We start from the raw sequence: 24,147 nt of genomic DNA on the forward strand, positions 1-24,147 counted from the left end.
AAATACAGTTTAGAAATATTTTTGTTTGCAGTCTGCATTCCAATCAAGAGGAAATTCACATTCCTCAGACATGATAACAAATATTTAAGTTTTTCTGATATTTCAGATTCAGAAAATCACTACCATTTACAGTATGTGTGTGTGAATGTAATAATAAATGACTGAATATTATTTCATCTTTGTATATGATTATATAAAGTGCCTTACAAAGGTATTCATACCCCTTCATATTTTTTGTTTTGTTTTATGTTGCAGCCTTATGCCAAACTGCTTTTTTCCCACATTAATCTACACTCCATACACCATAATGACGAAGCACAAAGCAGATTTGTGACAACTTTGCAAATTTATTAAAAATAAAACACTGAAATAAGTACATTGCATAAGTATTCATGCCCTTAACTCAGCAGGCGCACCTTTACAGCCTCTTTTTGGGTATGATGCAACATATTTTGCACATCAGCATCTGGCAATTATCTACCATTCTTCTCCTCGCCTCTTCGCCTCTCAGGCTCTGTCAGGTTGGATGGGGCAGACGCACATTTTCAGGTTTCAAATTCCAAGTTGGTTTTTATGTGTCTTCACTGAGAAGAGGATTGAGTTTAGTCACACCACCATAAAGACTGGATTGGTGGAGTGCTGCAGTGATGTTTGTCCTTCTGTAGATTTCTCCTATCTCCTCATGGAGCTCAACTGTCGACCATCAGCTTCTTAGTCACCACACTAACCAAGGCCCTTCTCCATCAATTGATCAATTAGGCCAGGAGGCCAGCTCTAGGAAGAGTCCTGGTTGTTTCAGATTTCTTCCATTAAGGGTAACAGAGACTACATGCTTCTATGAAACTTCAATGCTGCTGAATTTTTTTGTTTTTTTTTCTGAACTCTTCCCCAGATATGTGGCTTGATAGAATCATGTTTCTGAGCTCTACAGGCAGTTCCTTTGATCTCATGGCTTGGGTTTTGCTCTGATATGCGTTTTCAGCAGTTAGACCTTTATTAAGACGTGTGTGCCTTTCCAAATCATACTCATTCAATTGAATATGCCACAGGTTAACTCTGCTCGAAGTGTAGTAACATCTACAAGCAACAGGAGTACTCCTGAGCTAAATTGTCCTGGAAAAGGTCCTGTAAAATTACTTATGCAATCATTTCAGGTTTTTATTTTTATTTTATTTCTAATAAATTTGCAACCTGTTTTGTGCTTTGTCATTATGGTTCAGCCTATGGAGGGGAGATTTATGCAAAAAAAAAAGAAAAAAAGAAAGAAAAAAAAAAAAGCTATTTAAAGCAGTTTTACATTAGGCGGCAACATAACAAAATGTTTTTTTTTTTTTAATGAAGGGGTATGAAATTAATTTATTACAGCTATGGTTAAGCCTTATTTTAAGCAGTAAATTCTCCAGTCTTCAGTGATTTGTTTGTGTGATGTATTTTGCTGTGATTTTTTGATGAAAAGAAAAATCAAAAGAACAGCATTTATTTGAATCATAAATCTTTTGTAACATTATATAAATGTCTTTACTGTCAAATGAATGCCTCCTTGCTGGATAAAATTATTAATTTGAACGGTGTTCAAAACTTAATGCTATTTTTTCACAGTTTTAAAAAACAAAATAGTTTTTCATATGCATTTGATCCAAATCAGGAATTTCCTCGACTGTTCTGGACATCATTGGATACATTCTCAGGCACACGCCCCTCCCATCAGAGCGAATCTCTTTTGAGTGACATGAACTTTGACCAATCACAGCAACCGAATGTTTGCGAGGGGCGGGATTTCCTTCAGCTTCATCGCTGGATGATCTGCTACAGCGGTAGGTGACACGTAACGAAAGGTGCGATTAGGCCCTCTAAACTTCAGATAATTAATAAAAACACTGCTTTTCATTATGTGAAAAATTTAAGAGAGCTTCGACTAAGCCTGAGGACCGACTACAACCGTATTCGTCACTTTTTCAATCTGTTGAATGTCTTTGGAAAACTTGGCTAAAGGTGAGACTTTTGTAAACATTTCAGATACACAGGTCGCACGAGCAACTGTCCACGAATATAATGTTTCATGAGGTATCTCGGAGAGGACGGAGTTGTTTCTATACTGAAGAGTGAAGAGAAAATCATTCCCTGGAAGGTTTCTGTGGGATCTAGGAGAGGAAACATGGGCAACGGCGTGTGCTCCAGGAAGCAGAAGAAGATTTTCCAGTCTCTGTTGCTGGTCACGGTGGTGTTTGGGATGATCTATGGAGGGATGTTTTCTTACGAGATGCACAAACAGCTGAAGAGGACAGAAGAGATGGCCGTGAAATACCAGCAGCACCAGGAGTCTCTTTCCGCTCAGCTTCAAGGTAAAACAAAGAAACATTGTAACAAAACATTGAAACTTTGGCAAGCGAGCTCTGAAACATTATTTCCTGTGAGTGGCCGTCCTGTTAGTGGTTAAAGCTCTAGAGAGGTCATCAAAAAGTTTTAGGTGTAAATCACATAAAAGAATGGAATGTCACATGACATGATGGATGACATTTTTTGAGTTCTCTCACCTTTCTGAAAGTTTCAACACCTTTTCATAGAATGTCTAGTAGTTGAGAAAGCTCTAGGTCGGTAACCAAAAAGTCAAATAATGGATCCACAAGTTGTTAATTTGCTGGCACTTTTTTCCATGTTTTACACATTTGTCTTTAGAATAGTTTAGCAGAGTGGGGGGATGTTGCACACTTTTAAAAGATAACCTAAGAATTCAAACCATTTAAAATGATTCCATATGGCAATGCAGAAATTTCATCTTTTGCACGACACTGATGCATATTTAAAGATTTGAGTTTGCAACCCATTTCATGCAAACCATATTTTGCTGTAATTCACAGTGAGGTGAATTTGAAACTGATCAAGAAATGTATGATTGTTTTTTTTGTGTGTAGCTACTGCAGTGATTCCCTGCAGGCAGCTGCTGCTGAAGATGCTCATTTTTATGCAGAACATTTTGTTGGCAGCCAGCTTGTTTCAACCTGTGCCTAAAATCACAGGCTTTTATTCTATTGTCCCACAGAGATGGGATTTGCTGTTTGTCTGCCTGTCCAAGCTCAGTATGCTTGTTGCTGAAAGGGCAAGAAGAAATGGCCTTTGTCTTTAGATCACAAGCAGATCTATGTTAAACTGCTGGAGAGTAAACTGTAGTTTTGTTGCTTTGCCATATATGGACACAATTTAATTCATTTAAATGCTCAGGGCTCAACAATTTTTTTTTTTTTAACAACAGCAAATATGATAAAAAAAAATTAAATACAATTAGTCAATCTTTTACCCCAGGAACATGTATATAAATTTTATAAATGAACAATAAACTGTTTTATATGTATTATTTATATAGTTTATAATTTTGTATTGACAACAAATATGATGATTAATAATTATTTTTACAAAATATTTTTATTTAACTTTAAGATATTTAGATTTTTTTAGTTATTATTATTATTATTATTATTATTATTTCAGAATAATTATGATTTATAAGTCATTTTTAATTGTTCTATAATATATTTATTTTGGCATGACATTTACGTATGTTTACAATAGTTATTACTATAAACTTTTTTGTATTTGCTAAACAAAAATGTAAATATTAAATAAAATGTAACATTGTTTATTTCCCTGCTATAAAGACTTTTATAATTTAGATGTGTAATTATTATAGAATTCTTTATGCTAAATTATGCATAATAATTTATAAAAGTAATTTTTAATGCTTATTTTATATTTTAAAAAAGTTAAAATATTAAAAGATTTTTATTATGGGCTTTGGGACGTGAGATCTATAACCTCACAGGTCTTTTACATCCTGAGCATATGTGCTTCCCATCACACAAACTATTTTGTCTTTATTGTACCACTGGGAGGTCTTATGTTGAGACTGTGTTTGAGAGTCAACTGTGATTGCTGCCTTCGAGTCATAATCACCACACAGCCTCTTTAATCAGTATAATCAGTACTTGATATGTCAGTAATGTAATGATGATTGTAATGGGAGGATACAAGACCAGACGCAAGGGGTCGGAGGACGCAGACTATGACATCACTGTTCGAGAAGCAACCTACACTGCTGAAGAAACACAAATATGGGGAGCGAAGGCTCAGTCAGGCTTCATTTCCTGTGGCATTTCAGATTTTGGAGGAAGGGTGCTGTGCACATACACAGCTCATGTTACGTATAAAAAGCACTCTGAGAGCAGCAGGGGCAATCTTTCATTCTGATGCCATTAGAGAGAAATTAAGAGGGTCGAATGTGGCACTCAACGGGTCAGTGGATCACACAGTGGAGAAATTGTTCAAAAATAGATCAGCTCACTTTACTTTCTGACTGTGATTCTGCAAAAGTATCTAGATTTTCTTTTTTCAGTTGTGTTATTTTTAGCACATTATTTGCATGCTAACAGATACTTTACTTTGTAATTTGCACAGTAAAATCCTTATTTGCATTGCTAAATTTAAAATAAATAAATATTTAAATTATTATTATTTTTTTTAAATATGGCCACTACAGTCATAGGCATTCATACAGATGTTTTTGTGTCATGTATCATATTTGTTTCTTCATCCACTAAACCAATGGGTCGGGGGATTTTGATGTAAGAGGAAGCATTATTATGGATTAAAGACTGGCATTTTGGTCAAAACCGAGAGTTTAAAGTTAAAATGCCTCGATGGATTTTTTTTTATTTATTTACGTGGTGTGATTCAGCTGATTTATTGATGTTCACATAGAACACATTATTGTGTCCAAAAATAGCACATGGTGCACAGCACAAAGGTTTCAAGAGACTCGTGGTGCTATACAAAAAAATAACACATGATATGACAGCGAACACCTTTGTTTGCAGTTTTGCATAGGCCAGCAGTTAAAAATATCTCCAACTGTAGCTAAAAGATAACCAAAACATATCTAAATGACCTTTTATTGCACAGAACTGTCGGATGCATTTAAACGTTAATGCTAGCCACACCTGATGATAAGAAATCTGACAGCTAATGGTGAATGAGTGTTACATAAGCAGTGCTTTGATGGCTGTAGCTGCGCTGCATTAGAGAGGATGAATTTAGAGATGCAACTTGCTTACAATGCCTTACAGAACAGTGTTGCTAAAAAGTTGCATTTTACACTGAAGTTTGAGAATAGCTATGTCAGCATACCAATACCAAGTCTTATTTTCTCTCTTTCTTCCTCTCAGTTGTGTACGAGCATCGCTCCAGGTTGGAGAAGTCTCTTCAGAAGGAGCGGCTGGAGCATAAAAAAGCCAAAGATGGCAAGTTTTTTTTTTTTTTTATAATATATGACAACATCCATGACTAATAGATGAAGAGGAAATTCTGAAGAGTAATGACATCCTGTAGTTTGCAGGATGGATAAACTGGTGCAGCCCAAAGCCGCTGTGTTATGCCAAGTGTCAAAGTTAATAAGATCCTAAGAGTATTCGGACACTCTTAAGCCAAACTTTTAATGCATGACTAATACCTGTAATACGTAATACCTGTAACACTTGTTTTTGCCTTTTCCTCACAGATTATCTTATGTATAAAACAGAGGCTCAGCAATCTCTCAACAAAGAAAAGGTATGTTGTTTTGAGAGCTGCAGCATAAGGGATGGAGTAAAAACTTGAGTTGTGAAACTGCAGGAGAAGTTTTTAAAGAGAACATGCTCTTGCCCTGCAGTCAAATACTCATCTGGTTGTTTGTATGCGAATGACTCATATGTTTCTCGGATATCACGGCCTGTCGCTCTCTGGCATGGCATTTAGATGTGCACTGATGGTGTGCTTACAAAATGACCAGGTTTGTTTGTATTTATTTGCTTACAGCAAGAAGCCAGCGTCAGGTTCAATTCTCTGCATTCCCAGCATCAGATTTTGAAGGTCAGTGGGGAAAATGCATCTACACAAAAATGATAGTTTGTGACGTACTGTAAAATATGCATGCCTTTTCGTCCCACAGCAAACACAGATATTTCATTGTTGTGTGTGTGTGTGTGTGTGTACCATCAGAACCAGCATGATGACCTAAAAAAGCAGTATTATGAACTACAAGAGCAACATCAACTACAAGATGATGAACACAACAAGGCATTAGATGAACATAAACAGAAACTCGACCAGCTTCATCAGACTAAAGAGTCTGAGATTTCTAAGCTCAAAGGTATTATGTTCTCACCATCTTACTCTTAGCAATCACATAGCAACACCCTTGCATCCTAAAAGAATCACGGTGGTGTGTTTTGCACAGGCAGGGAATGTGAAAATTTAATTTGACCTGTACTACCCATAGTTGTTTTTGTCATCTACTGGTGTCTATATGGTGGAATTACAAGCTGCAGTCATTTCAACTGTCTCTCTTTTCTTCTGCAGATAATGTATATAATCTACGTGAGGAGAACAAGCAGCTGAGAAAAGCTCATCAGGAAGTCTATGTGCAGCTTCAGGACACCAGGGTAATGCCAAAAACGCTATGGGTTTTGCTTTATACTGCACAATGCTTCAACTCTAAAATAAAATGCTTCAGCTCTTTTTAGAGGAATAGCACAAATGGTTATTGGTATAATTAAGATGAATGGGTGAATCTTGTGAAAATATGTCTGTTATGGCGGCACTAAAATTCACCAAAAATGTATAAATTCACATCGCAAAAAATATTACTGTTTTCCAAAGACTTTTTTCTTTGTGCCACATACAGGTGCATCTCGATAAATTAGAATGTCGTGGAAAAGTTCATTTATTTCAGTAATTCAACTCTGTATATGTACTCAATACTTGGTAGGGGCTCCTTTTGCTTTAATTTCTGCCTCAATTCGGCGTGGCATAGAGGTGATCAGTTTGTGGCACTGCTGAGGTGGTATGGAAGCCCAGGTTGCTTTGATAGTGGCCTTCAGGTCATCTGCATTGTTGGGTCTGGTGTCTCTCATCTTCCTCTTGACAATAGTTCAGGTCAGGCGAGTTTGCTGGCCAATCAAGCACAGTAACACCATGGTCATTGAACCAGCTTTTGGTATTTTTGGCAGTGTGGGCAGGTGCCAAGTCCTGCTGGAAAATGAAATCGGCATCTCCATAAAGCTTGTCAGCAGAAGGAAGCATGAAGTGCTCTAAAATTTCCTGGTAGACGGCTGCGTTGACTGTGGACTTCAGAAAACACAGTGGACCAACACCAGCAGATGACATGGCAGCCCAAATCATCTCTGACTGTGGAAACTTCACACTGGACTTCAAACAACATGGATTATGTGCCTCTCCACTCTTCCTCCAGACTCTGGGACCTTCATTTCCAAATGAAATGCAACATTTACTTTCATCTGAAAAGAGGACTTTGGACCACTGAGCAACAGTCCAGTTCTTTTTCTCCACAGCCCAGGTAAGACGCTTCTGATGTTGTTTCTGGTTCAGAAGTGGCTTGATAGTCCTTTTCCTGAAGACGTCTGAGCGTGGTGACTCTTGATGCACTGACTCCAGCTTCAGTCCACTCCTTGTGAAGCTCTCACAAGTGTTTGAATCCGCTTTGCTTGACAGTATTCTCAAGCTTGCGGTCATCCCTGTTGCTTGTGCACCTTTTCCTATCCAAATTCTTCCTTCCAGTCAACTTTGCATTTAATATGCTTTGATACAGCACTCTGTGAACAGCCACAGCTTTCAGTAATGACCCTCTGTGACTTACCTTCTTTGTGGAGGGCGTCAATGTTCGTCATCTGGATCATTGCCAAGTCAGCAGTCTTCTCCATTATTGTGGTTTCAAAGAACAAGAGATACCCGGACTTTATACTGTAGGGATGGTCAATAATTGAAACTCAAATGTCAGTATTCTAATATTTTGAGATACTGATTTTTGACTTTCATCAGCTGTAAGCTCTAATCATCAAAATTAAAACAAAAAAACTTTTGAAATGTTTTACTTTACATGCAATGAATCTAAAACATATGAAAGTTTCACTTTTTGAAATAACTTACAAGAAACTTTTTCACGACATTCTAATTTATTGAGATGCACCTGTATATACTCCTATTTTTTCTTTTGGTTTTTGAGGGAAATTACCTGCAAATGTTTTTGACAATTTTCATGAAATTCACCCGAATTATATTCATATTTATTTAGGATCCACGGTTCCATGATCAATCTTTTTGCACATCATTCAGTTGTATTTATACACACTATCCATACAAATATTCAGTGTGGTTGTCCTGAATGCTTGTATCTGAGCATTTGATGGTCCTTCTTGTAGCAACAGCACAAGAACTTAAAATCTTCCCATGACCAGCTTGTGTTGACCCTGGAGGACCACAAGAGTGCGCTAGCTGCTGCCCAGGTTAGAGTGGGTGTGTGTGTAAATGTGCTTTAATCAGGTGTAGTATGTGTTTGCTGTGCATGCATCTTACTGACCGATCAAACACGGTGCAGAGCACATCCTGTGGGAAATACAAGTCCAGTTATACTCAGCTCGTGTAAGCAGCTTGCAGATGGTTTATATTTATTTCTGAACCCATACTAGCAGGTCATAGCTGAAAGTAGCAATTCAGGACTGAATCAGTTTTTTCTGCACAAAGAAAATTAAATTTGGCAGAAAATATGGTGAACATGAGCTGCAAACCTACTTATCAGCATGATCATTTGCAGTGTTTTGCACTTTAATAATTACCTTTATAGTTGCCACTGCCATTATACCACACATATTTCGGTCAAGTCTACACGCAATATGTTTTATTATTTGCACGCTTTGAAATTTAATTATCATTGAATCAAATGGAAAATATTGTATTTTTTGTACACGCGTCATTTTAATATTTTAAGTCAACAAACTTTTATTATAATGTTATTTTAGTATCATTAAGATACTATTATAGTTTTTAGAAGTGTTTTTTTTTTTTTTTATTAATATCAGTTTTTATTTGCTCAGTTTTCATTTTAATTGTAGTTAATTGTTTATTCATTTTGTTCATTTGGGTTATATGCCTTTTTTTCTGTATTAGTTATTTTAGTACATCAAGTTATTAAAATGAGAAATTAATAAAATAATGTTTTTTGTTTGTTTTTGTTTTATATTTATTATATTTATTTTATAGTATTACATTAAATGCATTTTCTTGATGGTTTTAGTTGACTGTAATAACTGTTTATTATCTCTTATTATTTTTCAAAGAAAAGTTGTTTTCTTTACAAGGAAGAAACTGATTATATTAATGTAATAAATATGAGATGCAAATTATTGTATGCTATACTCTTTATCTCCAGGGCGTATTTTTCAGCCTTTTTTTTGTAATCATGGCTGGAATCATTTTGTTCTGTCCATATCCAAAATAAATGTCCAAATAGTTTGATGTAATTAACTTTAAATCGTTTTACACTATTTACACTATTATATTACACTATTGCACTAAAGATTTATTTATTCCTTTACACAATATTTGTGTGTGCTATGTATTTTCGTACTTAACAACATATACCAAACTCACATTTACTGTAGGCTGCAACAATTAAGTTGTGCAATTTACATGAGTAATTTTATTTGTATGGCTTCATCCCAAATCAGTTGCCTATGTGGTTCTTTGGCAATTAGGATGCTGCCTTAGTAGGCAGCAAGGCAACTCGCTAGGTTTTGAATCGGAGCTAATATGCTAACCCAGAAATCATTTTATTTTCTGCATAGCACCGCATATCAATTATGCAGCAAAAATGCTGTCAGTGTGAAAGCAGCACCTGATCCTGCTGATGTAGTTAGACTGCAGCGCTGCTTGCGTGAGCTGTGTCAAACAGGCCTAAGCCTGCATTTCAAGTCCGGTCGCATTCCACTAGGCCATTGTGATCTCTCGCACACACTCTTTCTTTCACTCATTTCTACAGAAATTCTTGTCCTGGTTTAGTATGCTAAAATGTGCATGACTCTGATAAGCAAACATGCTGTGCTTCCTGTTTACTCGCTCTGTCTCTCCGGCTTTGGGAAAGCAGATGTACAGATGCTCGTTAATTAGGACTGTCACTATCTGCTTTCTCAGGATGTTAGGAAAGCATGCTGGGAGGCAGTGGGTTTAGCGTGTGTGTGTTTGCACTTGTTCTCCTTTCAAACCCACACATCCAGTGTGTTATTTTCCTTCCATATGCAGCCAACACTTGGCATTTAACTAGAAAAGAAAAAACAGGTTACCTAGTGAAGGATAACTGGCTGATTAGGTTTGTATAGGTTAGATTAGGATTGCGGGTATTGAGGGTTGAGAAAACATTAGTGTGGTTTAAAAGAATGACGTTTTGATATCATACATTAGCATTGTGCCAATAAAATATGAGTTATTTACCTCCTGTGTAGATCTTCCCTCTAATTTGTTTTTGCATCTATTGAAACGTTGCATGTCATGATTGTTTATCTCATGCTCAAAAAATTGGAAAGTTTGGTGTCCGTGACATCAGATGTAGCATTGCATCTTTTTTAATGTTTAATTAAGGCTGAATCTTTTCAGACTTTTACATTTAAATTAATACTAATTTTGAAACAGTGCGAAAAAATAAAATAAATTATATATGTATGCATGTATTAAATAAATCAGGTAGTTTTATGCTATTTTTGCAATTACATAAATGCTGCTTTCTAAATAATAGGCTTTTGAACACACTTTCATTTTAAAAAGTATAAATATTAAATGATTAAATATGTATTAAATAATTCATAAAAAAATAAAAATAAAATATATATATATATATATATATATATATATATATATATATATATATATATATATATATATATATATATATATACATTACTTGATGAAATATGCATCACATATTTAATCACAAAATAAACAATGAAGTAAATTTAAAACCATTGAATATAGTTTTCTAGTGTTAAATACAGTTTGCTTTAAGCTCTCAATTAATTATTCAAATAATTATTTCTGTAGCTTGCTCTGGTTTTCTCTCTGTTCTTGGTGTCTTTCACTGATAATGGTCTTTAATCTCTCTTTCTCTTTCTCTTCTGCCTTGTGTCAGGTTCTTGATTTCAGCTTGCTGCGTTTGTTGCCTGTTTCAGTTAACCTCCAAACATTTCGGCAGTATGTATGAGGCCTTCATTCTAATGTGTGATGTTGTACTAAATGTGGTTGGTCTCGATGGGTTCCAGGTTCAGGTGGATGAATATAAACAGCTGAAGGAAACGCTCAATAAGATGCCCACTCTGAGACATGCTGCAGGACAGCCTCAGCCGCATGTAGATGCTCAGCCCATCCAGAACGGGAACGCAGAAGAGCTCCATCAACCCCAAGACGCTCAGCCAGAGGTATTAAAGCTGTTTACCCATCATGCATTTATCCCATTCATGTCATTAGTTTGAACGTCTGTCTCATGTGGATCTCGTCAGGTGGGGAAACATGACGAGGTTGAGAAGCCTCAGCCACACCACAGAGAGGAGGATGGAGAAATGGGAGGAGCCGAGGAGAGGAGGAAAGAGCTGGCAGAGGAGGAGATGGAGCAGGCCGGGCAGCCACAGAAATTGGAGGAGGAGTTTGATGTGGCGCATAATGAAGTGGAGGAGGAGGAGCCACAGGCCAACCAGCCAGATGAAAACGCGCTGGAGAGGGAGCAACATCACGGTCATGAGGTCAGAACTCCGAAAGCAAACATTAGAGCACAGATGCCCAAATCAAGACCCACAATGACCTTTGATTTGGCTAAATTTCAAAAGGGGGGAAAATAGGAAACAAATAATTAACTGACCTGTGTGAATGCATTTGCAAATACTTGGAAATGTAACCTGATAATTTGCAATAATTAGTAAGTAAACAGTCCACTGGTTGGCAGTGGTGGCATTTCAGTATTAGTATTGTAAATTAGCTTTTATTTTTATGAATTTTTAGTTTTTAATTTTTGTTTGTTTTAGTAATTTTGTGATGTATTTCTGCAATTTTTGTTATTAGTTTTTATTAGTTATATTATTAGTTATTAAGTTTTTATTAGTTATGAATATTGAGCTGTTACCGACCAATGCCAATATTCCATTCCTGCATTATCCTTCAGTTCAGTCTGCATTCTCTTTCTGACCGTAATGCCCTCACTCTTCTGTTCTTCACCCAGGTGGCACCAGCTGAGGCTCACGCACAGCATGCGCAGGTGGAGCGGGTGAAGTCAGCGTACGAACAGCAGAAGGAGCAGCAGCGTCTGGCTGCACAGCTGGCGGAGGAGCGCAGACAGCTGCACCTGCGTCAGGAGGCCCTTCAGAAACAGCAGCTGGAGCAGCAGAAGGAGAGAGAGGAGAGGCTGCGTCTGCAGAGAGAGAGGGAGGAACAGCAGAACAGAGAAGCTGATCTCAAAGAGCAACAACTCCGGCAAGAAATGCTCCGGTCAGACACACTCCCTTAAGCTATGCAGTTATGAATATATTTTAAAAACCATTAATATGAATATTTAAATAAAGCAAAAAACCTATGAGAGATTATTTGTTGCAGTGATTTTACCACAGTTTATGGGTTGTGGGCATCCAATCACTGAAATGGTTGCAACAGCAATTTATTGTTTAAATAATATACATTCAATGGGTCAAACACGAGACGTCTCATTTTGGTGTCCACATCAAATCAAATTTACAAAAGTGATTTCACACACATAAAAGTATATTAAATGCAAGTAAGGCGTCTACTTTAATGTTTCAAATAACTTGGCAAAATATCGGTGAAATAATATTCCATCGTCATTCATGCAACAGATAAATTTATGTAAAAATTCAACAACATATTTCTTCTGTCCTGTGCTTGCTAAAATGTATAACAGAAAAATTATCATACTGAATTTCATTATATTTTAAATAATTAAAAACGTCTTTCTGACAAATGGGTAAAACCTAGTGTTTTGAAGGATAATGGCGGATAATGGCAAAGATTGGTAAAGATTTAAAATGACAGTATTTGGGGGCTCCACTGTGGTCCTTAATTAGAGTCTTTTAATGCCATCTAATCATTCTTGATCTAAATATGCCTGACAGGATTTTTAGTGGATGAACTATTGTTACACTGAATGACATTTTTCTGAATGACATTTGTCTTCTGCAAATTATGGTAGAAATGTATAATAATTTATATTTTTTGCTCATAAAAAAAATGAATTAAACCTTACACATTCTAATGTATGAAAAAGAAAATTCAAGCTGGATTTTTTTTTATTTTGATGCTTGAAAACCCCTTTTCGTCTATGATAATTGGTAAATAATTACATTTATTTTTAACAAAATGAGCAAAAACTGATCCAGTAAGCTTCCTTCTGCATTAATGAATAATGGTTGTGTGTGCATTTTTACAGTTCATTTCACAGATATCCAAACCAGGAAACTGAAGTGGTTTATTTATTTTTTGTTTTTTTGTATTAATCAGGAAAAAGGCACAGTATGAAAACATAGATGCTGATATAGTCCAGGGAGAAGAAGAGCCACAGATAGCTGAGGAGAAAGGTGACCATTCATGTGCTTTGATGTCATAGCAGTGCTACTTTTACTCAAAAAAGGACTTCTTCAATGTTTGGTGCAATTTTATTGTTTCTCTGTTATTTGTAGAGGAGAATGTGCACCATGAGGAGCTGAGGCAAGATGAAGCAGAGCATGTTCATCATGAAGATGAGGTATGTTACCTTATGTTATTGTAAATGCGTATACATGCACCAGTGTTCAAAAATAGGGCTAGGTTTAATACGGACACTGAAAAAATGTTTCTTTTTGCTTTTTCACTAACTGTATTTTGTTTTAACCCAGTGTGTGTGAATGCGTGTACTGATGATAAATACATTAATCTCACAGCATCCTGTAGAGGCAGATGTGGATCCGGAGGACGACCCCAACAACCAGGGGGAGGATGAGTTTGAGGTGGCGGAGCAACCGCAGCCCCATGAGGAAGAGGAGGAGGAAGAGGCAGCACCTGTTGGCCACCCTGACATGCACCTGGCTGTAGAGAATCTGCACCAGCCGCCCGCCGATGAACAGCTGGTGGTAAGCGACCGTGTGCAATATGCATTTGGAGCAATATTGATATTTGTCTGTGGTGACGTTCCATGCTTTTGTGTATCAAAAACACTTAGGATTTGATTTAGTTTTGAGATTTTCACTGTTGTTGACATGATTTATTATGCAGCTTAGAAAGTCTGAAATGAGTTGTGTGTGTTTTGTGCAGATGGCTGGACACCCAGACCAACAGGAAGATGCTCTGGATGAGCAGTACCAGGAGGATGGAGATGATGAGGTCGGATAATAAATGCAAATGCACACACAATCCTTGAACAAATAAGAGTTGTTATTTGTTCTCTAACTGTAATTGCTTTCTCTCTCCAGGCTCAGGATGAGCTGGTAGATAATCAGAAGCATGAGGCGGTGCGGGAGGAAGAGGGAGACCCGTATAATGAGGAAAATGGAGAACAGGTACGAAGCATGTATATATTTTAAGGCTTGTTGAGTACAGGTGTGCTGTTAAGTTTCTAAGTCATCAGATTTACACCTCGCAACAATGCAAGGCAACTTCATTATAAAAGCACACCTTAACAACTCTAGTTATGTTGATTACATCACATATTATATATACTATATTTTTTCTGCAGGGATGCATTAAATTGATCAAAAGTGACAAAGATATTTACAATGTTTACCAGTTTCAAAATTTGAACTTTTGATTCATTAAAAAATCCTCAGAAATATGTTTTCACACAAATATTAAGGATCACAAGATTTTCAACACTGACAAAAAAAAAAAAAAAAAAAAAAAAAAAAGAATCTTGAGCAGCAAATCAGCATATATCAGAATGATTTCTGAAGGATCAAGTGACTCCGTTACTTGAGTAATGATACTGAAAATTCAGCTTTGCGTCGCAGGAATAAATGCAAATATATTAAAATAGAAGACAGTTATTTTAGATGATAATTTTTCACAGTATTACTGCTTCTACTGTATTTGAGCAAATAAATGCAGCCTTGATGAGCATAAGAGACTTCAAAAACATAAGAAAATCTTACCAGCCTCGAAAATTTTAAGTGGTGGTATATGTATATTTAAATACATCAAGTACATAACTATCTTTGAAAGATTGTATATAATTGTTAATGACATAAATTACCAACTTATTTGAGTATAAAAATGAGCAATAATTTTGTTTCTTGTCAAAAAAGCAGTTTGTTCCAAGACCGTTCAAACATTTCATGGTCTCTGCCACTATATTATATCGCAGGTAGTTATGTATTGCTTATGTGTGGACGTTTTCACTTATTCTTTTGTACAAGCTGCCGCTGTAACTGTAGACTGGTGGCAGCGCCACAGTTGGGTGAGTCAGATCGATTGCAGTGTCCTCAATGGTGTCCAGTTACTGCCATGAGTCCATCCTCCATTTTCACCTCATCTCTTAGATACAGGGAATGTTTATTCATATCTGTGCACTTTTAAATAGAAATGTCACCCAATAATTAAAATGTCATTTTATAAACATAAAATATGCACTCAACCTCATGTTGGTCCAAACTCATCACTTTTTTCAGTTAAACAGAAATTTGAAATGGTTAGTAGCAAGCAACCATTTTTGAATATTTTCTCTTTGTCTCTGTGTGTCTGACCAGGATGAGGCCAGAGATCAGGATGTAGCGGTGAAGCAAGATAATCAGCTCGCCCAGCATCCCAATGAGGAGAACTACGAAGATGAGGAGGAGGAAGAAGGCAACGGCGATAAACCGCCCAATCGCAGGGCAGAAATGTGAGGTGATTGGAAAGAAGGACAGCCAATCGCTGCCAGCTGTTTGGATTGGGTTTCCCACCCGATATTATTAAACATTGTGCCGGAAACGGTTCTGTTGGGTCCTGATGAATAGTAAACCGGTTTCACTTCCGGTCTGTGTAACTCTGAAACTGAGGTACCACCCAGACCAAACGCCCTGCTGTCTGCCTTTACTGTACGTCTGTCTATCGTTTCTTGTGAATAAGTTCCATTTAAATGCTCATATATTTTGCATTTGATTTCTTCGACTGGACGATGAATCTGAAAGCACAGATTTTAACCACCAGAGACTCTTGCACTGAAAGTTTTGCCAAGTGCCATTTTTTGGGTTACTTGTGCTCCATATGCAAGAAATATTCCATCTTTGAAGTAAAACCGCCTTATTTTAATAGTTAAGACTGATTTTGATGGACAGGCTGAAGTCTCCAATCAGCATTGAATCCTCACCTGGCCCCGCCCAAACTTATGGTGTTAATTCATCCATCTTGTCGATGAATAATTCAGGATGGGTTTGGCAAGATGCTTGGGTCAATAGATGTCACTACATGAATGTTTACATAATTCAAGCTGTAGCTGTCTAAAGCTCAAGTTTTTATAAAGTTACTGTATGTGTTTATTTACCGTAGTTTAATTATATGCTGCCTAGACATGAACCAAAATCACCCAAAAATTCATCTGCTTTTCACCAAGTGCCTCGTAGAGTTTATAAGTAAAAAACGTCGCCTATCTCGCCAGGATGAATCCGTTCCTTAAATCTTTGTTGAATGTCTCCGTTATGGAAACACATTTTTTTGGTTTGTTTATTTGTTTTTGATCTAAGAACTACTATTCTAGTATAAACTAGTACTAGTGCTACTGGACCTGGTCCTCCAAGTCTTATTGTCACTGTTAGACTTTAACATGAGACATCAGAGAAATGAATGCCACATTGTAATGAGAATTAAGGAGACAATATTCAGATGTAAATTTTTAATATGCGATGAGTAAACAAAATTGCTGGATTAGCTTACTCAAAATGATTTGTTCTGAATGTATGCTAAATCACTACAATATTGAAAATTTGTATTTTTGTTTTGTATTGACTTTTTTATATACATTATAAAAAATCTTTTGTCACTTTTTTAATTTTCTGGGACGCATAGGATTTTTAGATTTATTAGCTGATGTAATATTGGTAATAAGCTTTTCTGTTAAGTGTTCAGCTTTAATAATTTATATTTAATATAAATATCTATGTGTGTATAGTTTTTTTTTTTTTTTTTTTTTTTTTTTTTTTGTAAAAGGAAGTCAAATATAACCGTTGAGAGAAATATTTTTGTGCCGTTTTGTTGATAATGGCCATGTGAGTGGAATAAAAATTGGTGAAGGATTTAATGCTCATCCTCTTTTAATCATGCACAAAGTCTGGCGGGCGCACTGATGTTTTGATGTTTGGTGACCTTGAGCAGAGAGGAAAAATCTCTTTGTCTGACATAAATGTAAAAATGAATCCAAAGCAAAATAACACTGCTTTCATCCTGCAGTTTCTGGAAGGCTGATGAGAAGCTGCAGTAAGCGACACAGAGGGACAGTGTAGATTCAGGCCGCAGTTCTTCAGTCAGAAGAATGAGAGCTTTAGATGAAATAGTCCAACAACAAGATAAACTGAGATTATCCCAAAAACTTTTCTGCCTCCCATTCATCATAAAAAGTAAAAAAAAAAAAAAATGGTTGTATTTTGTGTACCGTTGGCTCTATGTATCCTCTGCTGTTATTGATTTCATATATATTTATATATAGCCTTTTTGGTTTTCTGGTGTTCAGTGCTACTAGCATATCTGCACTGTGTTCATTTTGTTTGTCAGGCAGCTATAAAGAGTCCTTTTGGAAACGCTGCAAAAAATGATCTCCGTAGGGAAGTGGGGTTCTGCTGCAGACAAACAAAGCCGCTTCACAGATTTAATAAGCTGTATAATTTTGTCAGATCTCTCGTTTCTCCTCAGCTCGGGTTTCAGCGGCACTGAAATTGACACCAAAATTAAAACAAAACACTGAAGCGCATATGAATTAGTGATCGCCGCTGAAAGGATGTGCTGAACTTCACAGGACAATGGCGGGTCATGAATGGCTACTGAATGTGTATTAAGCCATAAACATATGCGGTGGTTATATAGCCAGTGCGTGAATTATGAAGAGTCTTGCAAGATATATTTTTTTTGCATTTAATGCCTTAATATATTGCAGTCGATCAAGGTTTATGTTGCACTCAATGCATCCCAGATAGCACACGTACGTCTGCAAGATCTGATAAAGAAATACTGATCCTTAGAATCGACCCCCCCCCCCCCCCCCCCATAGAAAACAGTTATAAGGAAAACGCTTATCGTGGCTTATTGCAATAAAACAGTGTTTTTTTAAAATACCAAACTCAAACATTATTAATAAATCATTTAGCCATGTTAAGTCCTTAACGTGTAATTACACACATTGCCTTTGCATTTTGGGCTCATCTGCTTGTCTGTAAATATGTTTTATTAATAATGTGTTTACTGAGTTTGGCCTTTTAAACACACTGTTTTAATGCATTAAGCCACGCTAAGCGTTTAATAATGTCCCACCACAATGTACAAAACAAGGCCACATTTTTTTTCCTACTCAACCACAGTTTTTAAATTCAATCTAATGCTGGGTACACACTAAAAGATTTTTAAATCTTATAAGATCTTCAAAATGTGAGACCACAAACAAAAAAAAATCCTAGATTTAACCGTTTTGCTCCTATAGCGTGTGGTGTGCTGCGATGTGACAAAGACAGCACACCACACACCAACAGATTTTCAACCAAGATATAGCAATAACATGTTGAATATTTACGATTCTGGATCGGGGCGCCGCCGACGTTCTTCCGAGCAAATTCAGTCACTCTTAACACACCTCACACCACAGGAAAATCTGATAAAATAATCTTTAGAACCACCAGGATAAACATTACCTAGGATTGTCAAAAGGGGAGAAATCGGCCCAAAATCAGCCCGATTATCTTGTGGTGTGTACCCAGCATAAGATATCAATCCTATGTGGCTCAGTCCATGAGAACATGGAACTTTGAGCCAACACGTGCTGTGACATCATCAGTAATCTGCTGCTAACAGTGTCACATGACTATATCTGATTTAATCTCTGTGCTCCTTCTTCACACAATGTCAGCCGGGCATCAGGTGATACCACCCAAGAACAGACTCGTCTGTCAAAACAGTCCTCAGGACAAAGTGTGAACCTAACAAAGCCCAGGGTTTGGCTGGTCATTGAGCAACCAAATATCCTGAATTACACGCAATGTGACCTGAACAGATGCGCTGTGATCCATTCTGTGAGTAGCTGTTAAAAATGTTTTTAACATCTTTTCTCATTTATATCTTGGCTGCTGCTGTCTGAAGTCAGTGCAGGTTTATTTTGAATACATGAAATGTGAAGTAAAGGTACAAAAATAGCTTTAATAAGTCATCTAAATACATTTTTAACAGCCTAAATGTGTATGTACACAACTATGTACAAGTGCATTTATGGAGCTTTCGGTTCACTCTGACAGTACAGTACACTGGAACTTGGCTTCAGGTTCAGCTGTTTCAACATCAGAGAATGGTACAAAATCTGGACGCTGCCGGAGAAGAGGGAGGCACGGAATCTTCCGGTAGCTTTGGGATGCCATCCAGAACTTGGAGTTTTGGCAAACAGGAGAACACACTGCAGAGGAAACAAATTGCAAGGTTAGATTAGACCGAATTATTCTCTCTTTGAACCCTTGGAAAGATCTAGTACATTTTCAGTCAGCTCTTTTTTTAAGTAAATTATGATATTATCTTCTGCCATAGCTATTAACTTGGGACATAATGTGATTTTGGAGACAGACGCTGTATGGCTTTTTAGATTAATTAAAAGCTGTAATTAGCTGATTCATTTTAATCAGTCTGCTTTTTGACAGCAAGTTATTAAAAGCTCAGTGGTGTTCTTTTATATACCCTTGTGAAAAAAGTGCACTCAACTGCCTTGAATGTGCACTTCAAATCTTAAAAGTATATATATAAAAAAAAAACTACTTGCAGATAATATAATATTAATTAAATAAAAGGCCACTTAAGTGTACATAGAACACGTTTGCAAAGTATCATGCATTTTATTTTAATAGCTAATAACATGCAATCACGTGTCTGAAAGGATTACATTCAGTTTGCTCTTAAAAATATAATTTTTGTAATAAGTACTCTTTTTAAAAGCATGCTGACACATACTTTTTTTTTCAAAAGGGCATAACTCATCATTTATCTCTGTATTCCTCTCACCGTGAGCGGTAGTCCTCCAGAAACTGGCAGGGGTTGCGTTTGAGGGTCAGAGATCGGAGCGGCGTGCTCCTCAGCAGGGACAGCTCGCCCAGAGAGGAAATACTGTTTTCAGACAGGCACAAGTGCTGGATCTCAGGAACCTTTGGCAGCTGACGAAGGGACGTCAAGTTGTTCCGGTGAAGATTCAGGATTTTACATCTATAACAAATGCACATTCTCAATCAAGATTTGCTAGTGATTGTAATATGTCTACCTCATATTCACTGAACTCATCTGAAATTGTATTATTGTCTAGATGACAAAACAGTAAAGCAAGCAGGATTCATGTCTAATTATCTAGTGTCCAAATAGCCACTGTAATTTACTAAGAAAAATACATTTTTCATATTTAGTTTTTGCAAAAAAAAAACATTCCAGAAACTGTCTTGAATATATGAAGGGCAATTAAATAAATAAATAAAATCCTGAAATTTGACCTTTTTTCCCACAAAACCTCACAGAATTTCAAATTATTAGAAGATTTGCAATGCAAATTTAACCATCTGTCAGTAAGACTCATATTCAGAAAAAAATGATGTGATTAAGGCTGTTTAATACATAATTAACAGCTTCCTTCTTACTGTAAAATAAACTCGTCATATGAGATTACAGCATGCAGCTAAAGTTGCACTACATGTATTTTTACACAGCCATACACATACTGTTACAAAACAACCAATGCAATATAATAGGACAGCCTCCATGGATCAAGATCAAGCGGGAGTTTGTGTTATATGGTCCACAGACCACAAACCAGATCTCCATGTAAACTCACTTACAGTGTCAGCAGCGTTCAGAATGATGTTCATGTGCACTCAAATGAGAACATGTTTCAGCTGTTATAGTGTAGAGGTTAGTTTGGCACCTTGGCAGTCTGACAGAGCTGAGATCTCTCAGTGCGTTATCCACCAGCTGCAGACGCTCCACCCGGATCAGTCTCCTCAGGATGCGGATGAAGTTCTCCAGCTGGTACGGATCTCCCAAGTCCTGATAAGACAAGTTCAGCACCTGTGGTCACAGAGACAGAACCGTAAACGCAATACGAAGATAACCAGCTGGTCGCTGGAGTGATATCTAGATACTTTAGGGTCTGTGAGATTTTTTGGTGTTTTTGAAAGGCTTTTATGCTCACCAAGTCTTCCTTTATTTGTTAAAAAATACAGTAAAAACAGGAATATTGCGAAATATTATTACAATTTAAAATAACTGTTTTTGAATATATTAATATATTTAAATTAATATGTTTTCAAGTGTAATTTATTCCTGTGATGCAAAGCTAAATTTCCTGCATCATTACTCCAGTCTTCAGTGTCACATGATCCTTCAGAAATCATACTAATATGCTGACTTGCTGCTCAAAAAACATTTCTGATTAGTATCAATGTTGAAAATAATTGTGCTGCTTCATATTTTTGTGGATATACATGAATGACATTTATTTTTAATAGAAATCTTTTGTAAGATTTTAAATCCCTTTACTGTCCCTTTTGATCAGTTTGATCCTTGCTGAATAAAAGTATGAATTACTATAAAACAGACAGATAGATAGATAGATAGTTTGTTGTCTCACCACACAGTTCTCCCAGTTCTCCTGGAGTCTCTCCTCCCATTTCTGTCCTTCATCTTCCCTCCTCTTCCTCCTTCCGCCTCTGAGAAATATGTCTTCACTTGTAACAGACAGCTCGTCTTCGGCAGGCCCTGTTTGACGATTGATGTGTGTTCTGTGATTGCTTTATGGTAACACTGAAAAAATATATAAAAGGAGGGTGACCCCCAATGACCTCTCACCCTCTCTGACCCTGGGGCAGGCGAGCTGGTCTCCACGCACATCATTCTCCTCTAGCCAGTGCCACGAGGCAAACCTGAACCGACTGGACGGCAACTGCATGGAACAAACACAATGACAGCATTCAGTGTTCCTATAGACACGTGAGCTGTCAATCAAACCACACGCGACACTTCATGAATGACTTTGAATTGACTTACTGGAGTGGCAACAATGCCAGAGTCTGGAGTCAGTTCCACAGAGAAAGGAGTGTGTGTGTCGCTTAACTCAGAGTAGTGCGAGTGAGACTTGGGAAAACTTTCACTGCTGGTGTTCACTCCAGAGGAACTAGAGCGAGAGCCATTAACAAACATTACAGAGGCCTAATGCTTAACGGATCAGATCACAGTCAGAAATCTTAAGCATTTTAATCACAGTTTCAGTATATTTCTAGCTATTAGTGAATGCTCATTTATAATGGAGTGTAACCAACAAATTTAAATACACTTGCACAGAGACAGGTCCTTGTTTGTATCCCAAAACCTAGTGAGCTGACTATGTAGAAGGCATTAGGAGAGTGTAACATATTACATGAAAATGTTGATAAAATTCAAGATGTTAAAAGCGTTGGCTGCCCCAGTGTGCTGCCTAAGTAGGGCGCTCAGCAGGTTTTGAAACACAGCCTGTGTGTAAGGAGAGCCAGCGCGTGCTTACATCCGCTGGACTGAGGTTCTGGTGTAGATTACCATGAACTCTGCACCCTGATCCGGATTAAAGTCACCCACGACACCCGAGCACACCGGCACAGTATATCAGAACATTTTACAATTTCAGCTCACATCTTAACGCATGCCTATAAATGCACATTATTTTGCAAAGTAGCCTAATATAATAGTTGTAACATGGCAGTCGTTTATATAATGTCTTTATAACTGTGGCAATATCGTAGTCATTTATTTTTAATCCATGAATAAATTAGCCGTAAAGGTCGATCTGTTCCAGTGGTAGCCCAATTTCCATAAATGATGCAGAAAAGTATATCAGCACTAAAGCAGAGAGACATCTAAATTAAAAGCCATATGAGTGCGCGTTCCTTTTCGGTTCAAAAATAAAACGTGCTTCATATTAGGAGATAGCCTATTGTTCAAAACTGTTCCTACCTTTCGGACATGTCCGTTGGTTCTGGCAGATCCCTTTGGCATTTGACACGCAGTGAAGTGAGTTATTTACAAGGAATATAGTGCGGTTTCCCATTGATGCTGGATGAATGGTGTGCTAAAGTGCGACAGGTGAGTGTGAGATCTGCGCATGCGCACGGAGGTCAGTCAGGGCATCAGTGTGTCTAAGGTTGCACTTCAGTGACTCTTGGAAAATGCAGTGTATAGCTGTGATATGTTAATATAGATGTATCCCTTTATACTGTATATACAGAATATTTAGCATAGTTACTGTACTGTACAGATCAAATTGAGAGACTATTTGTACTTCTTTGTCACATCACAAGTCCATTTAAATAACTGAAAGAAAGAAATAAGAACCACTTTCAGTAGAAGCAAAACGTACAACTTAAAGTTATACTTTTAAAAATACATTTGTCTCACCACAGGGTCAAATAAATAAATATTTTTCTATTTATTTAATTTAATAGTTGCTGATTGCTGATTTTAAGCACACTTGCTCAAGTGATATTGCTACTAGAATATGAGATTATTATTATTTCAAAGTATATATGTATATATTAGTTTTGACTCAGTTACATAAACAATTGTTTCCTCGGGCAGTGGTGTAACCTATATTGGGGCTTGTCAGACATTAAAATGCTTATAGTTAAATTTTTATAATATGAAGTCATTACATTTTTTGTTTTATTATTTACATTTTGCTAGAAAAACAGAATTAACAGCAACTAATTAAGGAGCATATTATTCACAAAAGGCCAAACAAACAAAGTTTTTTATAGATTTATTTGCCTAAGCTACTGTATTCCTCTCTACAGGTTAAGATCAATGTTGTGTTTCAGAAATGAACCAAACAGAGCTCCAGCTTCAATTACGCAGGTCAAGGCAGTGATCATTAATCAGCAGAATGTGCTTGGACTTGACAAGAACGGATGGTCTTCATCATGGCTTGAGTCTTATCTTCTGCAGCAGCACCTTTATAGTTATTATGTAAGTATTTCACTGCAAGCATCTCTTCTAGTTTTAGAAGAGATGAATTACCATAGGCACTTTGCTCTGTTTGAACACTTCATCTTCTCATGCTTTGGCAAAGGGTAAATATAA

At 36.9% G+C, this 24,147-nt stretch overlaps 1 protein-coding gene across 3 annotated transcripts; it reads left to right on the forward strand.

Annotated features, from left to right (window-relative positions):
* Positions 1–1,772: 1,772 nt before the first annotated feature.
* On the forward strand, positions 1,773–17,121 carry golim4a (golgi integral membrane protein 4a). 3 transcript variants are annotated; one of them, XM_079373695.1, is made up of 17 exons: positions 1,773–1,814; positions 2,017–2,342; positions 5,217–5,291; positions 5,549–5,598; positions 5,845–5,898; positions 6,028–6,178; positions 6,388–6,470; positions 8,247–8,330; positions 11,133–11,288; positions 11,370–11,609; positions 12,083–12,348; positions 13,372–13,448; positions 13,551–13,615; positions 13,791–13,979; positions 14,161–14,229; positions 14,319–14,405; positions 15,588–17,121. In XM_079373695.1, exons 2-17 carry the CDS (start codon positions 2,060–2,062, stop codon positions 15,723–15,725), a joined length of 2,067 nt encoding a protein of 688 aa, XP_079229821.1. In that variant the 5' UTR covers positions 1,773–1,814; positions 2,017–2,059; the 3' UTR covers positions 15,726–17,121. The 3 variants fall into 3 exon arrangements, with proteins under 3 accessions (XP_079229821.1, XP_079229822.1, XP_079229823.1); XM_079373697.1 differs by lacking the exon at positions 1,773–1,814 and adding an exon at positions 1,936–1,992 and having other exon boundaries at positions 2,129–2,342; positions 15,588–17,114; XM_079373696.1 differs by lacking the exons at positions 1,773–1,814; positions 8,247–8,330 and having other exon boundaries at positions 1,931–2,342; positions 15,588–17,114.
* Positions 17,122–24,147: the final 7,026 nt, after the last annotated feature.

Source organism: Barbus barbus, assembly GCF_936440315.1.
Source record: "Barbus barbus genome assembly, chromosome: 23".
Lineage (NCBI taxonomy): Eukaryota > Metazoa > Chordata > Actinopteri > Cypriniformes > Cyprinidae > Barbus > Barbus barbus.